Raw genomic sequence first — 27,780 nt, 5'->3', positions numbered from 1 at the left:
GAGTTGTGCGTATACTTATGTACGAGTATAGCATATACAAAAAAATATATTTTTTGTTTTGTAGAATATTTTGTTTACTCATTTAATTGATGCACTCCTGGTGCTATGTAACCAAGAGACGAAAAACAAGTTTTTAGGTTAAAAGAGATACTAAAAAACAAATTTATACAAATTTTAGAGTATTTTATTGTGACTTTTTGGGCTTAATTCAGTAAAATAACTTTGTATTTGCAATTATTCATTTGTTTAGTGCAACAAAGGATCATGTCCATGTGAAACAAGCTATACAACTTCTCATAACTTTAAGAAAACTTCTCAGTTTGATAAGTTTTATAGCTTACTTTGAGTAGATTTGAACTTAGTATGTTCGGAAAGTTATAGGACTGATTTTCTTCCGTCGCGACTATACTTCGGAGCGTGCGCGCACCGACTGGATTCAATAGAGCGCGTTCCTAGCTAACGAACGAGCGGCTGGTAAGTTATCTCCGAGCACTTGGAGATTCAAAACAAACATTTTCACGCGACGTGTTTCTGTGAGTGGTGCAAGCCGAAAATTCAGCGTTCGTTAGAGCAGAGGTGTGCGACTAAATTTTGAGTGAAACTCGGTAAATCTGCAAGAGGGACGTTTGATATGATCAACCAGGCTTACTCAGACGTTGCTTTAGCAAGTAGTGGAGCAAATCCAACGTGAAAACGATGCTCATTGCATCGGCCACCATGAATTTGTTCCTCCCGGACAAATCGTCAATACCAAGTTTAACGTGGAAGTCCTCAATAGACTCAAACGAAGGGTCAGTCGGTTCCGACAAGACATCGCAGCCGATTGAAAGTTGCACCACGACAACGCCCCGGCTCACACCAGCATCCCAATGCTTCCGCAGCGACCCTACTGCCTATATGTGGCCTTCCCGGACTTTTTTGTTTCCTTGCCTGAAAAGGCCAATGAAGGGCAAGCACTTCGAGATGGCAGAGGGGTTCCAAGCAGCATGCACCTCGGCTCTCAAGGCTATTCGGGAGAATGTCTTCCGTGACGCCTTCAATGCTTGGAAATCGAGCTGGCAGCGCTACATCGATGCAGAAGGAGTCTAGTTTGAGAGTTTTTAAAGAATTGGAACGATTGGTTCAATAAATTTTTTTTAATCGACTCAGTCTTTATATTTTCTGGACAAGCCCTGTATATAATTTTATGGTAGCGAATGTAGGTTGGATAGTGGTCCGATCTGAAATATTATAGATTATACCGTTGCTTTGATCAATAATCTATGATCAAATTTTATGAAGATATCTTGTTTGAGCAGCTTTTGGAGGAATGAACGAGTGAAAAGTTCGTCTCAAAAAATTACGTACCGTAATGCTTAAGCATTTGTTAGCGAAGTAAGTATTGACGAAGATACTTATATTTTTCTTGGTCTTAAACGTTTCTTTCTTGGTATTAGAGACTTCGTAAAAATTTTAATTTACGCTTTTCAGTTTATAACAAACGCAAAATCATGACACATAAAGGAAAGTAAATAACTAATAAATATAAAATTTACCTTCACTACAAAATCACGTCGCTGCTCATCAACACCTTGTCCGCCTGCGGGCACAACTAAACGCCCTGACGAAGCAAACACATTCTTCGATTGATGCATATCGAAAATATCTTTCGTATCGTTATCACTATTTAAGTTCAAAAGTGTATTAAATGCAAATCCTTGCTCTTCTTTCGCATTCAGCTCGCTATTGCCACTACTAAATCCGGGCGATATCCTTGCGCTGCCATTGAGAATCAGTGGCAACATCAATTTAGCAGCAATGTCAACACTGACTGATGATGCTGTAACTGATGCTGATGCTGATGGAGATGCTACCGATGATGGTGAAGCGCTGTAGGCACTCGAATTTATGGAAGCTGCGACACTAAAACTACTACGATTGCTTGGCGCTGGAGGTGCGGCACTATCAGCAACAAATATTGACGCATCGGATTGTGCCGTAGTATTTACCTGTGGATTATTGACCAATGTCGCTGATGCATTTTCATTCGTTGCTGCAGCGTTGCCTTTACTGCTAGCGGCAGCAGTATCTCTGCTCTGCAATCGCTCATGTGTCTGCTGTCGTCCAGTCGACTGCGTAATCGCATGCGTCGACACTGCTGCCGCCGCATTACCACTATTCGCCGCAGCATCTACTAATGCTGCCGTCGGTCGTCCAATTAGCGTCGCACCACTGGCCTCAACAACTGCTGAGGCTGGATTTTGCTGCGGCATACCGTCATCCCCTGTTAAGTATGCTGCCGCTGCGGCTACAACTGAGTACTGCGCTGCGGCCGCTGGCAGCGACTGTGGATGTGGGCCCACAGCCAGTGCATAGGGCGCTGAGAATTCATCGAATTTGTATATGTTTTTCGGATGATTATTGGCGTAATTCATATCGCGCAATTCGGCGTCGTGTGAGCTCATGCTGTCGCTGGCGACTTTCTCGTTCAGCTTGATGATGTTGGACAAATTGAGATTATTGATCAGCGTCACGCCAGTAATGCCGACCAGCACGATGACGAAGCAGACGCCGCCAATTAAGAGCAACGGCGTTTTCGATGTTTTCGTGCACATTTTGGGCTGCTGTTGTTTTTTGTTTTTTTTTTCCTCTGAAATTTTCGTTTTCTGCGTTGAGCAAAATTAATTGATGTTTGGCGTTTTGCTGCGCAACTTTTTTATCATGGCAATTGGTTGATCGGATGTTTTTGCTTATTTTTCTTCTTTTTTTGCTTATTTTTATTTTATTTTTTTTGTTTTTCCTCTTTATTCCACTGAGTGCTCGCTTTTATTTAAGCGCTTTAAATTCGAATTAAATTCACTGCTTTTTTTGTTGGATTTTTGTTGCTCGATTTTCGTTTCGCTACTTTTGATTCGTAATTTCGTTTCGTTATTTGGACTTTTTTGTTTTTGTAAATATCACAATATTGATTTTGGCCGCACTTTGTACAATTTTATTTATATATATGTATATATGTATATATGTAGATTATTTTCTCTTTTATTTTGTGGTCAGACGCATAATACTTTTATTAATACAAATGATGTTTCAACCGCACAAATTGAGATTTATGATTCTTTAATTTTTATGCCCAAAATTTGGGGGAAAATGGTTACTGCAATTTCTACTTTATTACGCAGCATGAAATTGAACAAAGACTTTAATTGGATTTTTTTCATTCCGTGTTATAGAATTGTGTGAGAAGAAATGTTGCCTACATTTAGGCGCATTTAAAAAAACCAAAATTCTGTAGCATTACGTAAGAAGAAAGCCTTTAAAAAAAATTTAAGATTAAAAATTTCTAGAGGTACATGACTAAACTATTTTGTTGATGTTTGGCTATCTCAAACGTAATATGAACCATCCGTTTCAATCACCTAAAAAGTCGTTAGCGATTATTAAAAAAATCCTAATAAACAAACACCTTTTATAAAGTATTTAATTTGGATAGTTATCATTTACGCTAGAGGAATATAGTGATACAAAAACTAAATATTATTAAAACATAAAAAAACGTTAACTTTGGTTGAGTAGGAAACTATAATACCCCTACTCTAACCCAGACTAACCTTCTGGGTACAAGTCCAGCACGCCGGAGAAAGGGCAGCGAAAATCACCTCCCAACTTAGTACTACTAAAATTAGGCGGACCAGCCTAGGAAAGAGAGAGAATGTCGACTACAATCAGGGTCCTATTATACGGAGCTTGAAGATCTAGGCAGATATGATAAAAAAAAACTGCAGCCCAGTACAGGGCATCAGCCTACCAAAAACACGAAATAACAGGAGCGCAATAAAAAATAAATAAAGAAAGATTAACAATATAGCAATGAATATGAGAGAATGAGTCGAGGCAGATGGGCGGCCAATTTAGTAAAATACTTAAACTTTTGGACAAGCCGTCGTCAATTTGGAGAAGTCAACTTTTACACAACTCAGCTGCTTTCCGGCCACAGCATATGAGAAGTGGAAGAGCCGTCATGCGAGCCGAGGCGACGCTGAACACAAAGGAGCTCCCAGAGATTAGATGTAGTTCATTTCTAAATTAATATTTCTACTAACGCAAAGACTTAAAATACAATTAAAAAATATTACCATAATATGTGTAAAATTTTTGGATCAATAAATTTGAAAGTTTTCTTAGAAAAATTTCAGTAAAATATTTAATTTTTTATATGAGAAAAAAGGCTGTTTTTTACACGAGGGAACCCATATACCTCTTTAATCTAAGCACGCCCAAGTAAGCCTTGGCTGTATAAAATAAATTCCAAATCCCTCCATTTGAATTAAAATATATCTAAATCATAAAAAGGCCTTAATTAAAGCATCCTTCAACTACTTACGGCATGAAAAGCGCACAAATCTCAAGTATTTTTCATTTGCTTTGCAAATTCAGCAAATAAAGGCAACAAAAAGCTATAATTACCATACTCAATGCGCACCATGTTTAATGATGATTACAATAATAATGATAGTAAGTGTAATTTACATAAAATAATGGCGAATATGAATGACAAAGGTGCGAACACCGTAATAATTTCGCCTAAACAATAACGGTGGTTTTAATTTGCGAAAGTATGGAATTATCAAATGATAAAACAAGAATGCCACTACGCCAATAAAGAAGAAGAAAAAAAAACAAGAATGAAATGACAAGAATGATGTGCACAAAGCAACTGAGAACAATAAATAATAATAATAAAGGTGTAAATTGCAAATAAAGGATTTACAAAAATTATGAGGATAGTGTAAAAGGAAAAACAAAAAAGGCTTCAATGCAAAAATTGCAAACAAACACAAAGAAAAATTAAGAAAACAAAAATAAAAAAAGGAAAAAAATAACACAAAGAGCTGCGGTAGAGCAAGTGAAATTAAATGAGATGTTAGAGCGTGTCCAAAAAAGCCACATATTTTAATGCCTAACGCCATATTTTATTGTATCCTTTTGTCATGATAGCGGAATTAGACGAATAAGGCATGCAAATTAACATAATATTTTCATTTTAATTGTAATAATGTTGGACGTTGGCCCAATGTAAATTAGTAAGAGTAGTAAAAGAGAGAAATAGTTAACTCTGGTGTGCAATTGAGAAGTGTGCGTAAAATTGTTTAGTCACTTCGTAACTAGTTGTGAACTAGACTTCTATTTTTTTACTTTTCTATATTCCCTCCTCTTGATTTTGGACAGTTATCAAAAGTTAGAGTTTACAAGAAGCCACGTATCGGTGTAAACTTTCCAATTTCTCTTGAGGGGTTAGACCAGCTTGGGAAAAATAAACATAATATTTTTATTTTAATTGCAATAATATTGCACGATGGCCCAATACATGTCAATAAGAATAGTAACAGAGAGGAATATTACATAAAATGGTTGAGCCACTTTATAACTAGTTGCAAACTAGATTCATATTTCTCTCCTTATTTTATATTCTGCTTGAGTTTGGATTGTTATTAAAAGCTGGGTTCGCCAGTTTCCACGGATCGATGAAAATTTTTCAAATATCTCTTAACGGGATAACGAATTAAAAAAAAATATTGATAGAAACCTAGGGTTTTAAAATCAATTTTCAAGTGATAAGACTTCCCTACCCAATCGCCTACATTGCCCAAAAACTGCTTATGATATTTCGTTCTCATAGCGACTTTTTTGTAAGCAATTTATTCAAGTTCAGCCTTAAAAAAATTAAGCAAGGCTCAAAACGTGCATACATTTCTAAAATGCCTTCTGTAGAAGATGATCCGTTTTTATATTCTTGCAACGAGTTGCTACAGAGTTTTTAGCTCTTCCTTACTTGTTTAGTTTGTGTCAAACCGCTCGAATTTCCAGAATAGCCGTCGGTCGTAGAGGCCCTTCTGATAACGATGTTTTGTATATAAATCGGATTAAAGGAATGATATGGAAGGAATGATATGTCTAGAATATGTTCCCAAAGATTCAAGGCAATCGCAATAAATACGTTGGAGATAGCGCCGTTGGAAGTGCGACCCGTCAGAATAGATCGGTCGGCTACTTCAATCTTTGATCGTGCTTTTCTCGAAACATCGTTTTCACTGTCGGTGGTCACGATTTCTCAGAAACTAGTGAAACGATCTTAATGAAAATTTTCACAATTTTTTTAAAACGGATGACCTTCTGATTAATCGAAGGATTTTTTTTTTTATTACAACTCATTTTTTCAAGGCAATTTGTGGCAAAAATTATATTAAGATTTTTGTTGGCAACTTAACAAAAAATTTATTTATTTTTCCAAACCCTTCGATTTATCGCAACCTACACTCATCTGCTAAACGATAAAATTTGATTTTGGATGAAACCTTCTTCTCTTACGCCGACCACCGCGTGGAGACGTTTTTGGGCGGCGCCTTTGGAAACCGGCTGCCAATGACTGAATTTCGAAAACATATTTATGAAAAATTTAGAAAATATTTTTAAATGTTACTCTTTGGTATGCTCAAAAGTTTCAATAAATTAATTCATTTATTGTATGAAAAAAAGTTGATGAAAATAAGCAGTCGAAACTCACGTAACCCTTTAGTAATGCTAGAGGAAAGGACTTGGCTCCCTATTTTTTACTCACAAAATACATTCTGAGAAAGGCCTGTATCAGAGCTCTACACTGGCCTAAAGCAATATATATCATTACTTTTATGTTGAACTTAGAACCAAGGTATGTGAAGATTCTTCGGATACTAGAAGACCAGTAAAAACTCAAGCCAGCTACAGTAGGTTACCACAAAAAAATAATCATCGAAAATTATATAATAAGAGTTCTCAAGGGACTAGTTCTCCTCACAAACAAATCAATTTTTTGCCTATTGGGAACAACCCTTCACCCCTACAGAACCCTTCCGATCATATAGACCCATACAAGCACATATTAGGCGACCGCTAAAATAAGCGAACCGCAGAATGAAAAAGACATCACACTTTACAATGGGCGCAACCGAAAAATATAGCACCTGCATAGCCCAAAAAAAGAAGTAGAAATGCAGGTGGCATGCAACGCGACCAAGTACAATGGAAAACAAGCGCGCACAATGCGGCAAAACGCAAGCCGACGCAAACACACGCGCTCACACGAATATAATTGCACGTATACACGTAAACATTCGACAGCAGCAGTAGCAACTACAAACAGCCAGTACAAGCAGGTACGCAACACAAAGCCACGAGAAAAAGAGGTGGCAGCAAAGAGGAGCAGAGGTGGCAACAAAGGCGCAGACCCAGCGACCAACACGCGAATGGCAACATTCAACGCTCATTATTTGAGGTTTTCAAAGGGCTTTTCATTATTATCTCACTTGGCAATGCGCACACCACACAAATACAATGACATGACGGTGCTGCAACGCCGCCTCAACAACACACGCACATACCAAAACAGCAACAAAAAAGCATCTTGTAAGAGTAACACCCCTCCTCCGCACCCACCACACCCCCACCAATCTCTCACGCTTTGGCATCAGCGATTATTATGTATGCATGGTCTATACGCTGGGTGCATCCTTCGCTATTTTGTTAAGTGCGCGCACAAAAGTATGCTACTTTTTGTTGCAAGTGTGCGGTTGTTGCAATACCGGTGCATGTGGTTACCGTTTGCGTATGCGTGGCACACACATTTGCCTTTGTGTGTGTGTATGTATGTGAGAGCTGCCTTTTGTAAAGGTAGTTGGTGTCTGCTGTATTTCGGCTGCGCGCTCGTTTGGTAATGCACATTAAGAAAGTATATCTTTTATTTTACTCCGCTCACGTTTGGACTTGCTTTTATCTGCTTTCTGGCCTTCTTTTATTTGCATACCTTTGGACGGCCTTGCCTTTCTGCACTTTCGTGCGCCTGCAATTCGGCTGACTGCATGACATTAACCGAATATGCTCGTATTTCGAATGCACAAAGCCAGTAGGCAAGCAAGCAAGCACCTACGCAAATGTAATGGATGAGGCGCTAGGTCAAAGGATATCTGCAGCAGATTTTTCATCTGCAAATTTGTTTGAAATGAACCGATGCTTGATAAAGGTAAGTTAAATTTTACGTGTGGAGGAAGAAAATATTTAAAATTTGAAAAGTAATTTAAGATTTTGAGGTTAGGAGATTAGCAAGGTGTAATATGGAATTTTTTATATGAGATTGTTTAAATCAAGATTTATATAGGTATGGCTTGCATGAAAGCTTAAATTTCTTATAAATTGTGCAAAGTGTTGTCATAATTGTAAAAACGTTTCTCGCTAGATGCCGCTATCATAAAAATGGTTAAAAATTCATTTATAGATGGGTGCTTACGTTGTAGCTCTCTTGTCTGCGTTTGGCTGCCAACAACAAAGACTAGACAAGTATAGGTTCCTATTACCAAAAATCTTTCTTTGAAATTGTGCTGAATTTCGGTATTACAACTAGTAAACAGTATTAGAATTCGCCTCTAAAGCAAATATTTTTCGTTTTAGAAATTGGTAGGAAATTGTTTACAATTCCCATCAAACATTTGTTTAGAAATATTTGTATACTATAACCTTGTACAGCTTTTTGTCGAATAATCCATTTTTGTTTATAAATTTTGCCTTAAGCTTACAATAGATGGCGCTGCAGTATATTTTGCTATTTATTTTGGGTATTTCACCAAAGAAATCCACTTTTCAGTTTTTACGATGTCATATTACGTTATTAGTTTATATCTATAGAATTATTAGTTTTTATCTAAAGACTAAAAATTTGTATCACTGTTAGACTTATAGTTATTAACTTTTGGGAAGCGTCGATATGGAAGCTTTAACACGTCGTGATACAGCAATTTCAGCTTTGAAAGCTGCTCATGTTTCGATTGTACATTCTATTGCTATATTTGTTTTGATTGAAAAACACGAAAAAACATTAACTTCAGTTGCATATACTCTTCACACATCCTTATACCTTATAGACACATTGTAAGAACTGTATTGTGATCGGTCAGTTTGTATGGCGGTTATATGTTATAGTACTCCCATCTGAACCATTACCTATGTATGCCAAATTTTGTTAAGATATCGGGTCAAATACAAAAGTTTCCCATACAAAAACTGGATTTCCAGCAGAGATTAGAGTTGCTGCTTGGGGAGAAAAGGACGTATGATAAATTTCTCAAAAACTAAAGCTAAATCGATTTCGAGGTGATTATTGGTACAAATATTTTATATGTAGGAACTCTGGCGTTTCCTTTGGGTATTATAACGCGTGATCCAAGTGAAGGTCCATTATTCTATAGCCTTTTTTTAACAGATCACACGTGAGTTGTGTCAAGCTGTGATGTAATTTCTGTTCAGTATTGCTTAGCAATTCATCGTACAAAGACTTACGCCTGAACAAAGTTTACAAATCGTTCATCTTTTGCGAAAATTCACGTTCTGTAAAGAATTTACTTCAAGTTATTAGTATAGTCAACCTAATCAGACCGTGGAGTTTCGATTCAGCGTCATTCACATCAACTCGAAATGACGTATGGAACGACTTGGCGCATTTTATATCGATATCTTAAATTGAAAGCGTACAAATACAGCTTGTGCAAGAACTTATCCCGCTCGATCTTCTCAAGCGACATCGTATCGGTCTATGGGCCCTTGAAAAGTTCCAAGAAGATCCGACGTTTTTGCGTCAAATTTTGTTCAGCGATCAGGCAAATTTTTCGCTCAATGGGTATGTAAACAAACAATCTGAAGAGACTCTAGAGTTGCCATGACATTTCATTCAGAAAAAAACAGGGTTTGGTGTGATTATGGGTCTGTGAAATTATCGGTCCACATTTCTTCAAAAACGATGCTGATGATAACGTAACCGTTAATTGCGACCTTTATCGCGCCATTATATCGTGATTTCGGCGACATCTTGTTTCACCAAGAGGGCGGCACTTCCCATACATCGCATCAATCATTTGATTTATTGAAAGGACATTTCGGTGAGGAGATAATTTCAAATTCAGGAATTGAAGCAAAACTTAACGTGTGTCATTCGCCAGATACCAGTCAAAATGCTCGAACGGGTCATTGGACTCAACGGATGAACCGTCTTAGATGTAGCCGCGACGAACATTACAATGAGATAGTTGTCAAAAAATAAATGCCAAAGAAAGTTCTTTCGAAATATTATATTATAAAAATTCCTCATTAAGTTTGAATATTCTGAGCTTTTTCTTTAAAAATGTAGGAAACCTCGAAATGTATCACCTGTTAATACGAAAGAAGGAAACAGTTCAGTTGGAGGAATGTGAATAGTTTCAAGAGCTCTACTTCTCACACCAGCCACATAGTTATTTGCCTCGACTTTTTTTATAATAAAATTAATTACTAGTTATATAATATGTTAATTTTTTACATATTTTATAGTCGCCTTACAACGACTTATGGGCACAGATACACGCTTCAATATTTTGAACCGTGTAAGCAGGTACGAGTTACGACATTTTTCCCAATGGTACAAGGCAATTACGAGCTCTTAGATGCGTGCATGTTACTTGCAACAACATGGGGCAAGCATAACACGGATAAATTTAAATACGAAATGCAAGCAAGTAATTGCAGAAGCAAGCGGAGCAAGACACTGGGCACTCAAGTTGGATAAAGCAAAGCGAATTACACACAAATATTGTATATATATGTACATGTTCATATATCCATGCGTAACGACAAATTGCGACAGGATGTGCGTGCAAAGAGCACTTGCTACACAAATATTGTCAAAGCAGAAACAAAGCAGGCATGGAAATACAGTATGAATAAAAACCCTTGAAAAAAAGCAAGCAAGTGATATTAAAGTGATGCTGCAATTTATGCTTTGTGCCAATTTTCTTCCTACGAGGTCGGTACACAAAACTACGAAAGCAATTCAAATTGCATACTTTTACACTTTCCGTTTCTCTGTTTGCCTCTTGACTTGAATGCAGCTGTGCTGATGATTTATGGCGTCATAGAGCGACTGAAAGACATGAGCTTCTTGTTTACTTAATGCTAGGTAAGTCTTTGCAATTAAATTTTGAAACGCAATAAAAATGGAAGGACAGGATGAGAAAGATAACTAATTACTCATATGACTTGCAAACGACCTTGAACTGATTGACTATGGTATACTCTGCTAGTAGAATACATACACATGAAAACACTGAGAGATATCTCTTGAGAGCTAATAAAGCCACTGAATAACAAAGAGTTATTAAGCAACGTTAACAAAAGGGTACTGAGAAGTTTGAAAATTTTTCGTTGGTAAGTTTTTGTATATTACAATATCAAAATAGTGTCGTTAGACTACAGTGGACTCACTGGCTACCAAACTCAGGCAATTAATACATATTTCTAAATCTCTGTAGTGCTGAACATAATCTCATTGAGCTCTCGCTTGATAGCAAGCTCGTATTGCGGTCCAAAAGCAATCAATTATTCTACGATGGCTTAGGTGAAAACGGGTTTTCAGACGCACTGCATATTCTTCTTCTTCAACAATATGTGACAGACTCTTGAAAATTATAATTTAATATATGTACAGTGGAGCTTCCCCAAAAGGAATGACCATAACACAAAACAACTTAAAGTTAGAGAGATTTCGAGTTTGACTTCTATTGCTAATTCAAGACTTCGATTTATGGAAAACTTCGAGTTATAGAAGTTCAATTCATGGAAGTTCAACTGTATACCAATAATTAGAAAGATGGAATTAGTGATTTGCAAGTCTAGAGTTGCCAACAAATTTAACTCTGTTAAATTTCCAGATATCTAAAATCAACCTAAACTTTAGTCTAAAAGTAAACAAAACTTTATAGTATCTATTTATGTATAATGCAAATTTGCAGATTGCTTCTTTCTTTAGGGTTGCCAACATTAATAAAAAAGTTGAGCTTGACAGCAAATTTTCAAGATGAAATTAGAATAATAAGATGACTATATAATTATTTTTCACTACATATTACATGTTTTTTGGAAAGATATTTAACACAAGCATTATTTCTAACAGGGTTGCCAACAAGTTGTCAAAGATAAAGGAAATGGAAAATTATCAGACAATAAAAAGTACCTATGTAAAAATGGTTTAAGAAATCTAAAAAATTTCAGAACAGAGTTGCCACGTATTAAAAAATTATTTTAAAATTCTAATAAAATCTCAAAATATTATAATATTCTTCAAAGAATAAAATCGAAATGTTAATATATTTATTGAGCCTTCTAATTTAAGAGAGTTGTCACTTTTATCAAATAACCTAAAAATAATTTTAACATGAGCTCAATAGCAACAAGCGATTCTAGGGTTAGCAACAACCCAAAGTTGATTTTTAAAAAATATTTGTTATAAAGATTGTTTACAAAAGTAGTATTAAGTCCAGACAATATTAAAAAACAGGTGGCCACGTATTTGAAAAAAATAAATAAATCCTAAAATTGAAAAACAATTTTTTAATGTGAATTTTGGTAAAATAAAATTAAAGTGTAAATTTTTATAAGAATTTTAATTTGAGAAAGTTGCCACCTTCGTCACATAATCTAAAAAACCATTTTAACACCAGCATAATACTAAAAAGCGGCTTGGAAAATGTCATAGAAAATAAACGGCATACTTTGACAGCCTTTTTCTTGAATAGTTCCAAGAAAATCCGACGCCAGTGATGAGGACCATTTCTGGCTTCTTGGATATGTATAGTAAGTAAAGAAAATTGCTACACTTGAGACGAAGAGCAATCTGAGGAGATTCAAGAGGCGTCATTTCCCACACATCGCATCAGTCAGTGGATTTATTGAGATAACACTTCGGTGAGCAGATAATTTCACTTTTTGGGGTGGTCGATTGACTACCAAGATCGTGTGATATCATACGCCTGTGGAGATATGTAAAGTTTAAAGTTTATGCGGACACGCCCAACTTTGATTCAGGCTATGGAGCAAAACATCACGCGTCTCATTCGTCAGTTACAAGTCGAAATGCTCGAACGAGTGCTCGAAAATTGGACTCAATGGATGGACCATCTACGCGACTAACATTTGGAAGATATAATCATCAAAAAATAAATGCCAAATAATGTACTTTCGAATAATAAAAGGCATGTCTCATTAAATTTGAGAGAACCTTGAAATGGATCACTTTTTATAATACTAATTTTCAGTTTTCGTAGCGTTCTACAACTAATAATTTAATATATTTCACTTTGTAGGGCAACACTACATAGTACAGCACAGCACCAACAAAACTTTATATATATTAGGCAAACCGATAGGCGACAATTGAGCTAAAGCTAATGTACACACACACACATGCAAACATACGACAAAGGTACGCTTGCATGAACATGCTTTTAAGCCGCTTGATCCCGGCTTTTTTCAAGCGTTCACATCCATATGGATGAGTTAGCGTGTTAGCTGTACAAATATACACACGCATAAGTATATATGTGCCTACTTGCGTGCCGTTGCAGTGTGTGCGGGCAGGCGATTGCGCTTTTATGTATGCAAAAACACGGGCATGTTTCAGTGAAATTGCATAATTTTGCATATGAGATGGGCAAAAAAGCCTGCCGCCTGCTGCCAGCTGCAATTTATCAAATGACAAGCATAAAAACGTCAAACTGCATTGAAAATGTGATTTCCTGTTTTTTTTTATATTTTTTTGATTTTTCTGCTTTTCTCTACAAAAATATGCTGGCGAGTATGATAGGCAAAATGGCGTTATTTAATCACTTTTTAGCAAGAGAAAAAGTGGTTTATAAATCTGATTTGCTACGGCAAACGCGGCGCAGATAAATTCACCCAAAATATTTTAATATCAATTTTCGAGAAAGGCAAACGAACAAAAACACACTGCTCCACGGCTAAATTCATGCTAAAAAAGTGCAGATAAAGCGCATAAAATACAGAACTAACAGTTGCGCGCAAAAGTATGCTACACAAATATATGCAGTAAATTTACTGTTACAGGCTGTTTCAAGCAAAACAAAAAAAACATTATACCAAAATAAAAAACCGTTAGAGGTAAATAAAACGTCAAGTATATTTGAAAAAATTTCACACATTGAACGCAGTGAGTCGTGTTGCCCCAAGCAATTCCGCGCCGCCCATGCGCCAGCAGACAACGGCTCAGCGGAAATAACAGGCAGGAAGGAAAACAACCGTAACATCCGGCAGGCAGCTCAAATAACTGTGAGTATAGCAATATGAGCGTGAAAGGATAAGCATTTACATATATACATATAACTGTACTCGGCATATATTTACATAGCAGCAAACCGAGCAGCGGCGAAAAAAGAAGAAAATTGCGAAAACGCGAACTGCGGATAGTTAAGGTGGCGAAAAAGCCACGAAAACTGTGGCAAAAAGCGGTCGCATGCAACACCATATCAGTGCAGTTATGCGCGAAAAATTTATTTGCCGCACTTTGTGTGCATACAAAATGTTTTTCGATTGCGTGCAAACACATTTTACCTTAAATGTAAATATAAATGGGTTTGAAAAAATTTTTGCTGTGAAAAAAGTAAGGCGCAAAGGCGCTTAACCCGCCGCGATAAAACCTTTCGATATTGAGTTAATATTTAGCGGTACTAACGATGATTAATGGAGGAGCGTTTTTGTGGGGAAATTATTTGCTGCTAACGGATTTTATTTCACGAGTTTAAAAAGTAAAAAAAATGGAAAAAATATTAAAAAAAAAATAAAAAATTAAAAAAAAAATGCCTTTTTTATTGAAACTCTATTGAGGAAAATTTTCATCATGAATTAATGGAATAAAAATATTTTAATATTATAATTGTTATGCAAACAATTTTTTAGGCTTTTGAAGATTGTTAGCATTTTAGTTGTAAATATTTGTATAAGCAAACATATTTTCTAAAAAAAATGTGAGTTTTTTTTTTTTGTAGAAATCCTATAATCCTATATTCATCATAGTGCGTCCATAACAATAGTAATGCAACAACTTCTTATATATAAAAATTTTTCTTAACAAATTCTAACTTGCCAAGGCAACAGAGGGATTATTTTGGAAGAATAGACATTTTAAATTATAAAAACGAAAAAATCCCGTTACATTTGTCTCCACTGCCTTTTCTATGACACATTTTTATGTTTTCTGCAAAAACCAACTGTTGACTAAAGTAGTTGTACTTGTTATTAGGGGTCGATAAATGGATAGATAGTTGTGACGAAGAAGTGCGGAAAGCAGAAGAAGTGATTTAAGTTTTTTTTTGATGATTTTGATTTGAAAATCCCCGTCCTCCTTCATTTTTAGTGGGTAGAGGAAGCAATTATTCTATTGAGAACCGGTAATTAATAATAAAACTTAGGAAACAAGACGGAACCTAAAGGGAATCGAAGCTGTAGTGGGATACAGCTCTAAAATGATATGCAATGCTGTATAATACAATAATAAAGCAGAGAATCATGGAGAAAATTAACAAACATCAATATTATAAGACATACAGATTATAACATATTTAAAATCAAGTCCTTAACATGCTCAAAACTAAAAAAAATTAATGTCGCTTACTACTCTTACGAATCGTAGGAGGCTATTTGAAAACAATTTGAAAATAAGAAGTTCCCCAAAAGCAATTCTTTTGACGAAGAAACATATGGCTGCAAGAGTAAAGTTCTCAAAAGAACATTTCAACTGGCCATTTACAAAATGACGGAACGTGATGTAAAACAATGAAAGCACAAGTTCTTCTTTTTACAGGAACAGGGTCCAGAAAGTATGTACGTCCATTGAAAAACACATATAATATCATTTCAGATACACTACCAAAATTTTTAAACAGCGATATCTGAGCATTATGGTATGGGCTTGCTTTTCGTACTATGATGTTGGTCCTAGATATTTGATATATAGCCTCTACAATACTGTCCTAAATTTTCAAGTTGATCCGAGTGATAGTTTCGGAGATACACTCTTGAGAACATATGCGCAAAAGGCTGGCTAGGCTCAGTCCGTCGTCTTTAAACGCGTTTTTTCTCGATACTGTGCTTTAAAGTCGGTTAGCAAGATTTCTCGAGAACTCCTCAACCGATATTCATGAAATCTCACACAGGTTTTTAAAATACAAATCTTAAAGACTTGGACGAAGAGCGTTTTTTTCATTTTTTTTTTCAAAATTTTCACTGAAATTTTCAATTTTATGTAAAAATGTCTGACACAAATCCAATTCTAATTTTTTTCCATTCGTCGGGGTTCTAAGTTCAGGTTTTAACTAAAACATGTACTTTTCACTTCAGACAATCTTGTAAGGAGTTATCCTGCTAAAGCGTTTGCAACTTTTTTTCCGAAAAGTCATCGCAAATGTCGTCCCAATGACCGAGTTAAAAAAAAAAATTTTTTTCAAAAAATTTCAGAATTTCTTGGTCAATAGTGTATATTTGTAACAATAAAAATTTCTAATAAAATATTTCATTTTTTATATGAGAAAGCCATTAGTTGAAAAAAATTATATTTTCTACCTGAGGAAACCCAAGTAGCCCCTTAAGTTCAGAGTAGAGTTAAGAGCATACTTTTTTCACATACATCTAAGCATGTCGAAAAGAATATTATTATGATTTAGCAATTACTGCTACCTTAACTGCAAGTTTCCGCTCACAACTATTCTACACATGACTCACACAACAATAATTACATGCAACTTCCTGCCTGATATTTAACTTAATTAGTCTATAAACAAAGCAGCGTGTTGTTGAAAAGTGCAAACCCTTGCTGCAAACACAAAAAAATGTTCGCTAATTCTCTTCTTCGCCTGCATAAATAGCACTTCACGTGAGCAGCTGGTACTTGACACTTCCGCGCTTTGCTTTGGTGACCTGAATCGCTCGCTCGCTAAAAAGGCAAAAGAAAACAGTAGGAGAGCGCAACAAAGCAAAACAAAATTATGCTTGCACAAAATTTGCCAAGTCAAAAAGTTTCATGACGTAGGCTGGAAAGTTTCTAAGCTGCACATATTAACAAAACAAAGGCTAAAGACACACAGAGCAAGCATAAACTAGGCAAGGAAGTGTGGGCAACGCAAATAAGAGGAAAAGAGGGGTTAATAAAAATAAAACTGAACACAAATTCCGAAAATTACTACAGGGTATATAACCGTAAATATTTGTAGGGAAGTTTAGAACAATAATAAAGGAAAAAGAGCTGCAGTGAGTGAGGGTAAAGAACCAACTCAGTGTTCACAAAAGAATTTTAGAGAAAACAGTAAAAGGACCAATGGGTGTTACGAGATTAACAATAGGGATGCCATTAAGTGCAACCTCTCAAGTACGTAAGCTCAACTGAGCTGACAACAACTATAACCAAAAAATGTTCGACCCTATGCATAATAATAAGATCCAGAATACGTCGTGACTATTAGGTTAGGTTAGGTTAATCTGGTAGACTAATAAGCGAAGCATAGACCAGTTTGGTCTTTTACGATACCAGATGGGAGTTCAGTTGCTAGGTTCAAGAGGAGTAGTCATCATTTAGGATACCTGTGCTTGACGCAAATTTTAACAGACTCTGCGGCCTCACTGTCGATATCTCCTATCATACCGTGGGGTATGAGTATTAATCAAGTACAAAATACTGTGAACAAGTCAAAACTCTTCATCTAATGTGAATTTACTTCAAGCTTGCAATTCTAGTCAAGTGTTCCGTCTACTTCTGGCTTTCTATAAAAAATATATCTTCTCCATTTATAATATTTACTTTATAAACCAACTGAGAATTACAAACCAGAGCTAAACAAGTGAATGAAACCATATCTTAAAAAGTATGGGAAAAATTGCAAAGAATAATAATATTTTTGTTTGAATAAATTTTTGAGAATGCAAAGTCTGAAATCTGGCAACACTGATTCTGTTATTCAGGTATTATAAACAAAGAAACTGACGACAAAACCCTCGCGTATACAACAAAGGCCTGTACTCTACGCTATCAACTTTACATGGTATGAAAATAGCAACAAAGCTGCAACAACAAAAATAGTCAACGCCGAAAGCTATGCAAGTCAAGGTAAAAAATGTGCGTAAGTAAATCTTGGCGGCGCTTGCCGGCGCTGCACACTGTCCTACTTACCTATTTCCACAACTGACGTACAAAGTTTTACACGGCTTAAAGTTGTATTTAATAAGAAGTTGTAGTAAAGAAAATCATAATAAGAAATTGCTCTCGAAACTACTTTCTGATTTGAGGCACTAAGTGGCAACTACTTGCCACAGAAACAAACAATATAAATTATGGGAGACTTACGCAGCAGTTAAAAGGGCAAAAGTCAAGTGGAAAAAGTGAAGCACTTATGAAGAATGCAATTTTCGTGATTGTCATGGAAGTCGCAAGTCATAAGTGTGCGCTACAAATGACTAAGTCAAACAAGAATCTTGCCACTGACAAAAGCTGGAACAGCACTTGGGCGACAAGGAATCAGCTGTGTCAGCAGTTAACGCAGCGTGACTGCTGTTGACGAACATTTTATTTGCTGACGCGCGTCTTAGCCATAAAACAGGATATCACAGCTGCTGGACGAGTAAATCCCAACTATCAGCAATATGTACGAGTATAATATAAGGTCTACACACAGTGTAGCCGTGCTGAGCTGCCGATAAGGATATGAGCTAACGGACAACTTCAAATCCACTCAAACTGTTTCATATATACATGTATGAATACAAGTACAGTTGATACACCTACTTCAGATTACTTGGCGATTTCTTATTTATTTTGAACTTAAAGCAGGCAGCTGCTACCATGTACAAGAAAGACCAACTGCAGTTGAGATAATACCTTGACTACACAACGCTCAGCAGCACAAACGCCTTCTTAGAAATGTAATACGCTAAAAGTGTATTCCTTGCTGCTGCCGCTGCCAATAAACTTCAGCAATGTGATGAGCTGCCACTGACCGGCGGTAGCCCAGCAACTACCAAACGACCATACATTCGAAGACAGAAGATGTTGCGATATTGTAGAATCAAGTTGCCACAGGCTGCTGCACGGAGCAAGCTCTTCAATACAACTTTTGATTTGTGGCATGCCACAACGAGCATAGTTTCTTGGCTAATAACTGGATAAGAACACGTAACCCTGAAGGGCGTATATTATTTGCGCATAAAAGTATACTTCAATCAATATCAGGTGAAAGAAAATACTATGGACGCAAATCTCAATCATCAAATGATAAGTATCTATGTATATATCTATGAGTACAAGCTTATTATTGTTAAATATAAAAGCTGAGCAAACTGGTTGTTCTTATCAACCAAAGTAAATTGAATGTAAATTGTAAGTAGATAAGTTTGATTGTGGCGAACTGAAAACGAACTCTTGTTTGGTATTCTTCAACAGCAGAGTTAATCAAGATTTGAGGTGTCATTTGACATTTTATTATAATTTTAGGCGTTACTAACACGAATCTTCAACAAGTTAGAAACATAATATTAAAATGGTTCATTGGAGTATCAAAATAATTTTTCCCGTGTTCGCATAATACCTAGAAGTAATTTATACCAGGTATCCGAAACTAGGCACCGACGAATTTATTCACATAAATATAATATTTATATTAAGAGTTTATTGCACCCTATATGTAGGCAATATTTGATGTTCGGTCTGTAAATAACCATTACAATAAGTATTGACATAATTTGCTGCCTACATTTAGGCGCATAATAGTTATTTTTACCCAAGTAAAGATTTTTGAATATTTTTATCGTAATATTATTATTTCAAATTAGTTCTAGTAAAAATTAATGGTATAGTACAGTATATATTATCACAAACTTGCAGTAAAATAATTAGAGTTAGATTTGATCAGAAATAAAACCAACAACTTAGTAAATGTAAGTCAAGCACTGTGATCATAAGCTCTCCTATTCGTCTTTTTTTTCTCTCGAACACTCCTCAGACCGACTCATCAGATGATATCATTGTCCATGCAGGACGGAAAATATGAGGAACTTGTAGACGATTTGGTCTTTGTTCGTCGAGAGAGGACTTTACTTTTCAATCGCCTACCCAGTTCAAAGTATGCTTTAAATTTCAAGGCTGAGGGGTATAATGGAGTATAGACATGCTTATAAGTAAGTAGTTATAATCGTATGGGTATCCCAATTCCTACTCTTGCGTCCTCGTCGCGTACCATGGAAACGTTAAAAACCTTTGTGTAAGATGCCTGGAGTCTGAGGTCTCTGCTAAAAGATAGGAAGCATCAGCAAAGCCACTCCGACATATTTGGTTTAAGGGTTCGATGAAGTCTAATTGCGGCATCTGTTCACCAGAGGTGCGATGGCGAGCGAACGTCAGTCTTGAAACAAACGGCACGGTAAATAAATGTGTACTCGTAGTCTTTATGTAAGGTCTAGTGAATAGAAATATATTATTGTTTACGGGTTGTAGAATCGTGATACGACTCATTTCTGAAGCGAATGGTTAACGGTGTTTAAAAGTGGGCCACTAGCCCCAACGGCTAGTGAAAAGGTTGGTGTTTGATTGCCAAGAATGAGCAGGAGGAAAGAGTGGTAATTCCAGGTTTGATGGAGGATGTTTTCTTATGACTTTGGTGAGATTGGCAGAGTGTCGTCTACTACGAGCTGCTCAACTATGTCTTTCAACTTTTAATTCGGACAGTTACTGTCAGCAATTGGACAGTCTGAATCAGTAGCAATCGTTCAGAAGCGGACAGATTTGATCAAAAGGAAAGGAATTGTCTGCCAAAAGGATCACGACAGTATACAAATATCGATAAATACTCGCTAGAAGCTTCGATTGCTTAATTAGGAGGTACTACTGTATCCATCTTATAGTTAGGTTAGATTAGAGGGCTCATCAAGATCAAGATCGCTGGACTTCTAGTATATGTACTCCTTTGTGAAGCCGCAGAAAATTCTATACATCTTATATTATAGTAGGGACGAATGATTTTGATTGTGAAAAATTCGCCACAAAAGAAGCTTATGAAAATCTTCTATTTCAGTTTATAGCCACTGGAGCTATGGGCCATATGAAATTGCTTTCAAAAAGGCAACAAGTTATCGAACAAAGCGGTACTGATGATCTAAACGGTTATAGAGAAGCTTATAGTTAAGATTTATCTACAAAAAATATATATACCATCATTACCGAAATTAATTCATGAGTCACAATTATGAGAGAATTGGATATTACTCTGCCCTTAATTTCCATTTTACATAATTTAATAGAAAAAAATATACTACAACTGAATTTTCAACTTTATTTCTACAATTGAAAGATATAACGGGTGATTTTTTTGAGGTTAGGATTTTCATGCATTAGTATTTGACAGATCACGTGGGATTTCAGACATGGTGTCAAAGAGAAAGATGCTCAGTATGCTTTGACATTTCATCATGAATAGACTTACTAACGAGCAACGCTTGCAAATCATTGAATTTTATTACCAAAATCAGTGTTCGGTTCGAAATGTGTTTCGCGCTTTACGTCCGATTTATGGTCTACATAATCGACCAAGTGAGCAAACAATTAATGCGATTGTGACCAAGTTTCGCACTCAGTTTACTTTATTGGACATTAAACCAACCACACGAATGCGTACAGTGCGTACAGAAGAGAATATTGCGTCTGTTTCTGAGAGTGTGGCTGAAGACCGTGAAATGTCGATTCGTCGCCGTTCGCAGCAATTGGGTTTGTGTTATTCGACCACATGGAAGATTTTACGCAAAGATCTTGGTGTAAAACCGTATAAAATACAGCTCGTGCAAGAACTGAAGCCGAACGATCTGCCACAACGTCGAATTTTCAGTGAATGGGCCCTAGAAAAGTTGGCAGAAAATCCGCTTTTTTATCGACAAATTTTGTTCAGCGATGAGGCTCATTTGTGGTTGAATGTCTACTTAAATAAGCAAAATTGCCGCATTTGGGGTGAAGAGCAACCAGAAGCCGTTCAAGAACTGCCCATGCATCCCGAAAAATGCACTGTTTTGGTGTGGTTTGTACGCTGGTGGAATCATTGGACCGTATTTTTTCAAAGATGCTGTTGGACGCAACGTTACGGTGAATGGCGATCGCTATCGTTCGATGCTAACAAACTTTTTGTTGCCAAAAATGGAAGAACTTGAACTTGGTTGACATGTGGTTTCAACAAGATGGCGCTACATGCCACACAGCTCGCGATTCTATGGCCATTTTTGAGGGAAAACTTCGGACAACAATTCATCTCAAGAAATGTACCCGTAAGTTGGCCACCAAGATCATGCGATTTAACGCCTTTAGACTATTTTTTGTGGGGCTACGTCAAGTCTAAAGTCTACAGAAATAAGCCAGCAACTATTCCAGCTTTGGAAGACAACATTTCCGAAGAAATTCGGGCTATTCCGGCCGAAATGCTCGAAAAAGTTGCCCAAAATTGGACTTTCCGAATGGACCACCTAAGACGCAGCCGCGGTCAACATTTAAATGAAATTATCTTCAAAAAGTAAATGTCATGAACCAATCTAACGTTTCAAACAAAGAACCGATGAGATTTTGCAAATTTTATGCGTTTTTTTTTTAAAAAAAAGTTATCAAGCTCTTAAAAAATCACCCTTTACTAACAAACATTAATTCATTTCGAAGTTAGCTAGAAAAAAATGTATGTATGTAGATGTAGGATGACATCGAAAAATTTGCAAAATTTCCTGCTAACTCATACTAATACCCATTTGATTTCCGCTGATATTTCCATTACTCACACGCTAATCTCTACTGAGATTGCTAATCGATTTGTATGCACTAACTCACTTACACACACACACCTCACACATACATGCACACCCTTCACCACATATGAAATCACATACATATGTAGATTATGAGCAGGTCTACCAGCATCGGCCACAGTGGGAATATCCGGTTGCAACACACCTTCACCACCAGAGTCAAGCAACAGTGACTACACGTTGCCACACGCCGACGGTTGGCGCTGCAAATCTCATTACATTCGCCACTGTGTAGCAAAAGCAGCAGCTGAGGAGCAGGCGAGCATACATATGTATATGGGGCTTGTGGGTTAAGAAGCCGGGAAGCCAAGCGACCGCAAACCAACCAGCAACATTCATCACCAACACTTATGAAATAAAAATCAAAACAAACAAACAAACAGACGAAACGGCAAGCCAGTAACGGTAGTAGACGGTCACGAGCAAAGAAAGCATTTCCATCAGCAATCATGACTGCGCGATGAGCATGTGTGTGTGTAAAAATGTATGCAAGTGGTTGAGGATAGTGAGAGACCAGGTAGTGAGGTGCAAGCGCCGAAAGGAGGCCTGCGGACGCTTATATTATGGTGAAGATGATTGTTATGATGTTGGTGATGTTGGTGATGATGATGACAATTGCCGGCAGTCGGATGCTGCATGAGAAGTGACCAAGTGGCGCTGTTGAGGCTACTGCCAAGCTCTTGGTATTTCAGGTGATGCTGAAAAAATGCCGACAAAATAAATGTGCGAAGGAGAACAAACTCGTAGTTGCAAGCAATTTTTACAACACAAGTGTTTGTTTGCAGGTATGTATGTGTGCGTGTGTGCACTTTTAATATTCTGACACCTCAAGGCCGTTCGCTATGAAAACCAACTTGAACTTTTACGGCGAGTTTTACCGACGACGACGAGATGGGGATGACGTCGTGTTAACGTGCCGATGATGCGCAGAGTACTCATAACTGTAAATACACACATATATAGTATGCAAGGTATAATTACACACAAAGCTCTGTGGAAAGGTAAACAAGGCGAACTGCAATGTAAATATAAAATAAAAACCTATATGATTGTGGGTAAATGAAAAATATTGTTTGTAATCTCGGGTAACGCAACTATTTGCATCCAGTCTAGTGGACTCTTTATGATCCTTAAGGGGTTACATGGGCTTTAAAATAAAAAACAAAAAAATACTTTTTTTTTATAATTTTTTGCAATTATTTGTTTTAAATTATTTTATTTTACTTTTTTTTATTTATTGTATTTTTATTAAATTTTTTTTTCATTATATTTAATAATTTTTTTATTTTTATTATTTTCTTATTTCCATTATTTTATTATTATTTTTTTATTACTATTATTTTTTTATTTTTTATTTTCATTATTTTTTTTAATTAAAAAATATATTTTTTTATTTTTTTGATGATTTTTCTAGAATATTTCAAAGCAATCGCAATAAAAGTGAAGGAGACAGAACCTTTGTACCCTTAGATCGGTTGGTCTCTTTCTTTACCAAAAAACTCATAAAATCACCAAATATTTCACATTCGAATGAATTTCCTACCGGGTACTTGCTCTATATACGCGTTATTTTTTCGTTTACGGTTAGTTGGAGACAATGCTTTCCTGTTTCGGAAGCGCCAGTTCGGGCATTCAGTGTTTACATTTATTTTTGGTGTTGTTGCGTTTGTAGTGGTAAGCCTACATAACGATGAAAACCGAACGCTGCGCAACAGTTGAGGCGCGTAAATATACTGACACCTACACATAGCAAAACACATTTACGCATACATACGTATGTATGTATGTCAAATAGTCGAAAAATGGCATGGAAAATAAATTTCATTTGCACGTGGTCACACGGAGGATAGTGATATAGGTAAGACCTAGGCTCCGCGTGCGTTATTGCACACTTTCTCATTCTTATTCAGAGGTTGTGTAACGGGGAAAACTTTAAGCTATGCGCATAGTGGAGCGCAAACAGTAATGAAACCAACGAAAAAAGAAGAAGGGGATATATATTGATCAAGTGAGTTTTAGGTTAGGTTAAGAGGTCGATATATAAGTAAGAAAAATACATCTGTAAAGAATGTGTTTCGCGCGCTTCGTTCAACTTATGGTCAACATAATCGGCACACTGGACGGATTATTCGCAACACCATCTTGAGACCCAGCGTTCATTATTGGGTAATATTTGACCGAAAGGACCACGTCCAGCACGTTGTAAAAAAAATGAGGCAGCCTTAGCAGAGAGTGTACACTAAGACCGTGGAGAGTCGATTCGGTGCCGTTCGCAGCTACTTGGACTGACGTATGGATCGTATTTTACGTCGAGATTTTAAATTGAAAGCTTACAAAATATTGCTTGTGAAAGAACTGAAGCCGCTGAACTTCCCAGCAACATCGCTTCGCTCTACGGGCTCAAAGTTCCAAGAAAATTCGACTTTTTCAAGCCGAATTTCTGACTCAATGTGTATGCAAACAAATAAAACTGCCGCATTTGGGACGAAGAGCAACCTAAAGAGATTCAAGAGCTGCCATTTCATCATAAAAAACAACGGTTTGGAGTGGTTTGTGGGCCGGTGGAATCATCGGTCCATATTTCATAAAAAATGATGTCAGTGGGAACGTAACCGTCAATGGCGACCGTTAACGCGTCATGATAACCGACTATTTGATGCTAGAAATTAAAGCTCGTGATCTCGTTGACATTTGGCTTCAACAAGACGTCGCCACCTGCCACACATCGCATCAATCAATGGGTTTATTGAGAAAACATTTCATTGAGCAGATAATTTCACGTTTTGACCCAGTCGATTGAGCCCGTAGATCTAGTTATATACCACCGTTACACATTTTTTGTGAGGATATGTAATGTCTTAAGTTTAAGACAATCACACTTCACGCCTTGGAGCAAAACGACACGCGTGTCATGCACTAGTTACTAGTCGAAATGCTCGAACGAGTCATCGAAAATTGGTCTCAAAGGATGCACCAACTGAGACGTAACCACGGGCAATATTTGAAAGAGATAATCTTCGAAAAATAAATGGTAAATAATGTTCTTTCGAATGATAATAAACATTCTCCATAAAAATTTAAATTTCTATGTTTTTTTTTTTTAAGTGGGGAACCTCGAAAAAATTTCCCTTATGTATATACTTAGTATAGAGATATACTTCGATACCATAGATTATACTTTTATAACGCTCTTTGCTACCATTTGGACTCCGAGTCCTGGAAAAAAAACTTCAATATACAGATTTTAGAGATTTTGAATGTTGATATTCATGCTAAACTTCGGAAGAATCCTCACAAAATCTAAATACTGTGACGAAATAATCAATCTATTATAAGAACCTCATAATAGAATATTTTGAAGATTGGTTAGGTTAGGAAAAACCGGCGATCAATTGGACAGCTGAAAACACAGAAACTTTGTTATGACACCTACCCCAAGTATGAACCAAAAATATCTGATGGAATCATATGTAAATCTGAATCATGTCTGATGATAGGGTTCTTGGGAAAAATTCGTTTAAATTTTTTTTCCACACAAAGCCTGACTAATTGGTAAAACAATGGCTACAAGCCGATACGATCAAAAAGCAGGAATACCAATTTATAAAGGACTAGTTGCAGACCTTCCGGATTCTCACTTCAGGGATGGGATCTACGGATTGGAGGATTGTTGGAGCAAATGTATTAATGTTCATGGAGATTATACTGAATAATAAAGCGATTTTTGAATCATAAAATGGTGTTTTTCTTATCAAATGAATTAATGATTGAATGCATAAAGTTCCAAAGTAGCAAATAATTTGAAAATCGAAGAAAATAAAAAAGATTTTTTGTGCATTCAAAACACTGTGAAAATACAATAAAAATATTAATAATATTTGATTTAGAGCTAAAATAACACAAAGTAGAAAACATATTTACACCATATTAACATATTTTTTCATCATGTTTGGACCATATGTCCGTATGTATGCGTACATGACCCCCGTTAATTCACGCTGCGTCTATAAATTAGAAATTGCATATCCTTTCGCCCACAACACACACAGCAATGCACTCATTAAGAGCTGTTTTGACGCTTTACCTCAACGATGAATACCGTTATTCACACTAATTATTTGCATCTGAACGCAGTGCTGCGCTTCGTTATCCTTGAAAATGTACAGCATACCATGAACAGGATGCCACAAATGAAAACACTTTTTTTATATGCAACAAAAATATTACTAAAAATCGCGACGTTTTTTTGATATTTGGCAAAAATTCACTGCTATATTTTTTGCTTCAACAGCAAGGATATTACTTTTATTTTGGTTAAAAAAAGGTTTGGTAAAAAATAATAATAATATTTGATTAGCACCACACAGTAAAACCGCCCGTTAGACTTTGCGGTCAAAATAAAACTGAAAACTGTAATTTACGGCGAGCAACAAGAGTGAGCGAAGCGCACGGAACATTGTGGCATGTGGTCCAAGCTTGAGCCAATGCACGCTGAGACAAACGGAACTGGAAATGACAAACATAAAATGTGGCTGCGCGTGCATTGCAACGGAAAATGGAACGAGCTGGCGAAGAGACGACAATAAATTGCAAAAGCAAAAGTGCCGCCAAATTGAAGATATGAGCGCCAAAGTGGGAAAAGAACAAGCAAAAAATTAAGAAATATTAAAAAAAAAAAATAAAAAATAAATAACATTAAAAGCACTACAAAAAGAGGGCACGCGAAGCACATATGACCGCGAAGAATGGCTTCAATTGAATTTGATTAGACATGAATATCGGCGGTGAGCAACAGCGACTGGATATTTGAGTAGCGGCGTTGATGCGCTAATAAGTGTGTCGGTATGTATTTTTATGACTCAAATACTTGCTGACACAAATAAATATCAATTATTGGGGCGCACAAGCTCATAATGTTTATACTGGCGAATATAAGAGCCCCAAAAAAGACTTCTACAAATTTTTATTTATTTTTCTTCATTTTTTACTTCGCTTGGATTTCTTGGAATCAAAACAAAATACCGAAAAACAACAATAAAAAATAAAAACAAAGTCGCAGCAGCTTCTGACAGTTGTCCCGCA

General features: G+C 36.4%; 1 protein-coding gene across 2 annotated transcripts in view; it reads right to left on the bottom strand.

Moving 5' to 3' along the window:
• The window catches only part of LOC105229728 (mannosyl-oligosaccharide alpha-1,2-mannosidase IA), a 210,805-nt gene that overhangs the window by 75,320 nt on the left and 107,705 nt on the right, over positions 1–27,780 (bottom strand). The window contains exon 1 of one of the 2 annotated variants that reach the window (XM_011210161.4): positions 1,536–3,174. The exons of the other annotated variant lie outside the window; for it this stretch is intronic. Coding sequence (XP_011208463.3) covers positions 1,536–2,594 — 1,059 coding nt within the window. The 5' untranslated portion in view covers positions 2,595–3,174. Of the gene's footprint in view, positions 1–1,535; positions 3,175–27,780 lie in introns of those variants that run through there. 2 annotated transcript variants of the gene reach the window in all.

This window comes from Bactrocera dorsalis, chromosome 4 (assembly GCF_023373825.1).
Source record: "Bactrocera dorsalis isolate Fly_Bdor chromosome 4, ASM2337382v1, whole genome shotgun sequence".
Taxonomy (NCBI): domain Eukaryota; kingdom Metazoa; phylum Arthropoda; class Insecta; order Diptera; family Tephritidae; genus Bactrocera; species Bactrocera dorsalis.
Note: the sequence above shows the minus strand (reverse complement) of the source record. Positions and strands in the feature narration are given on the sequence as shown.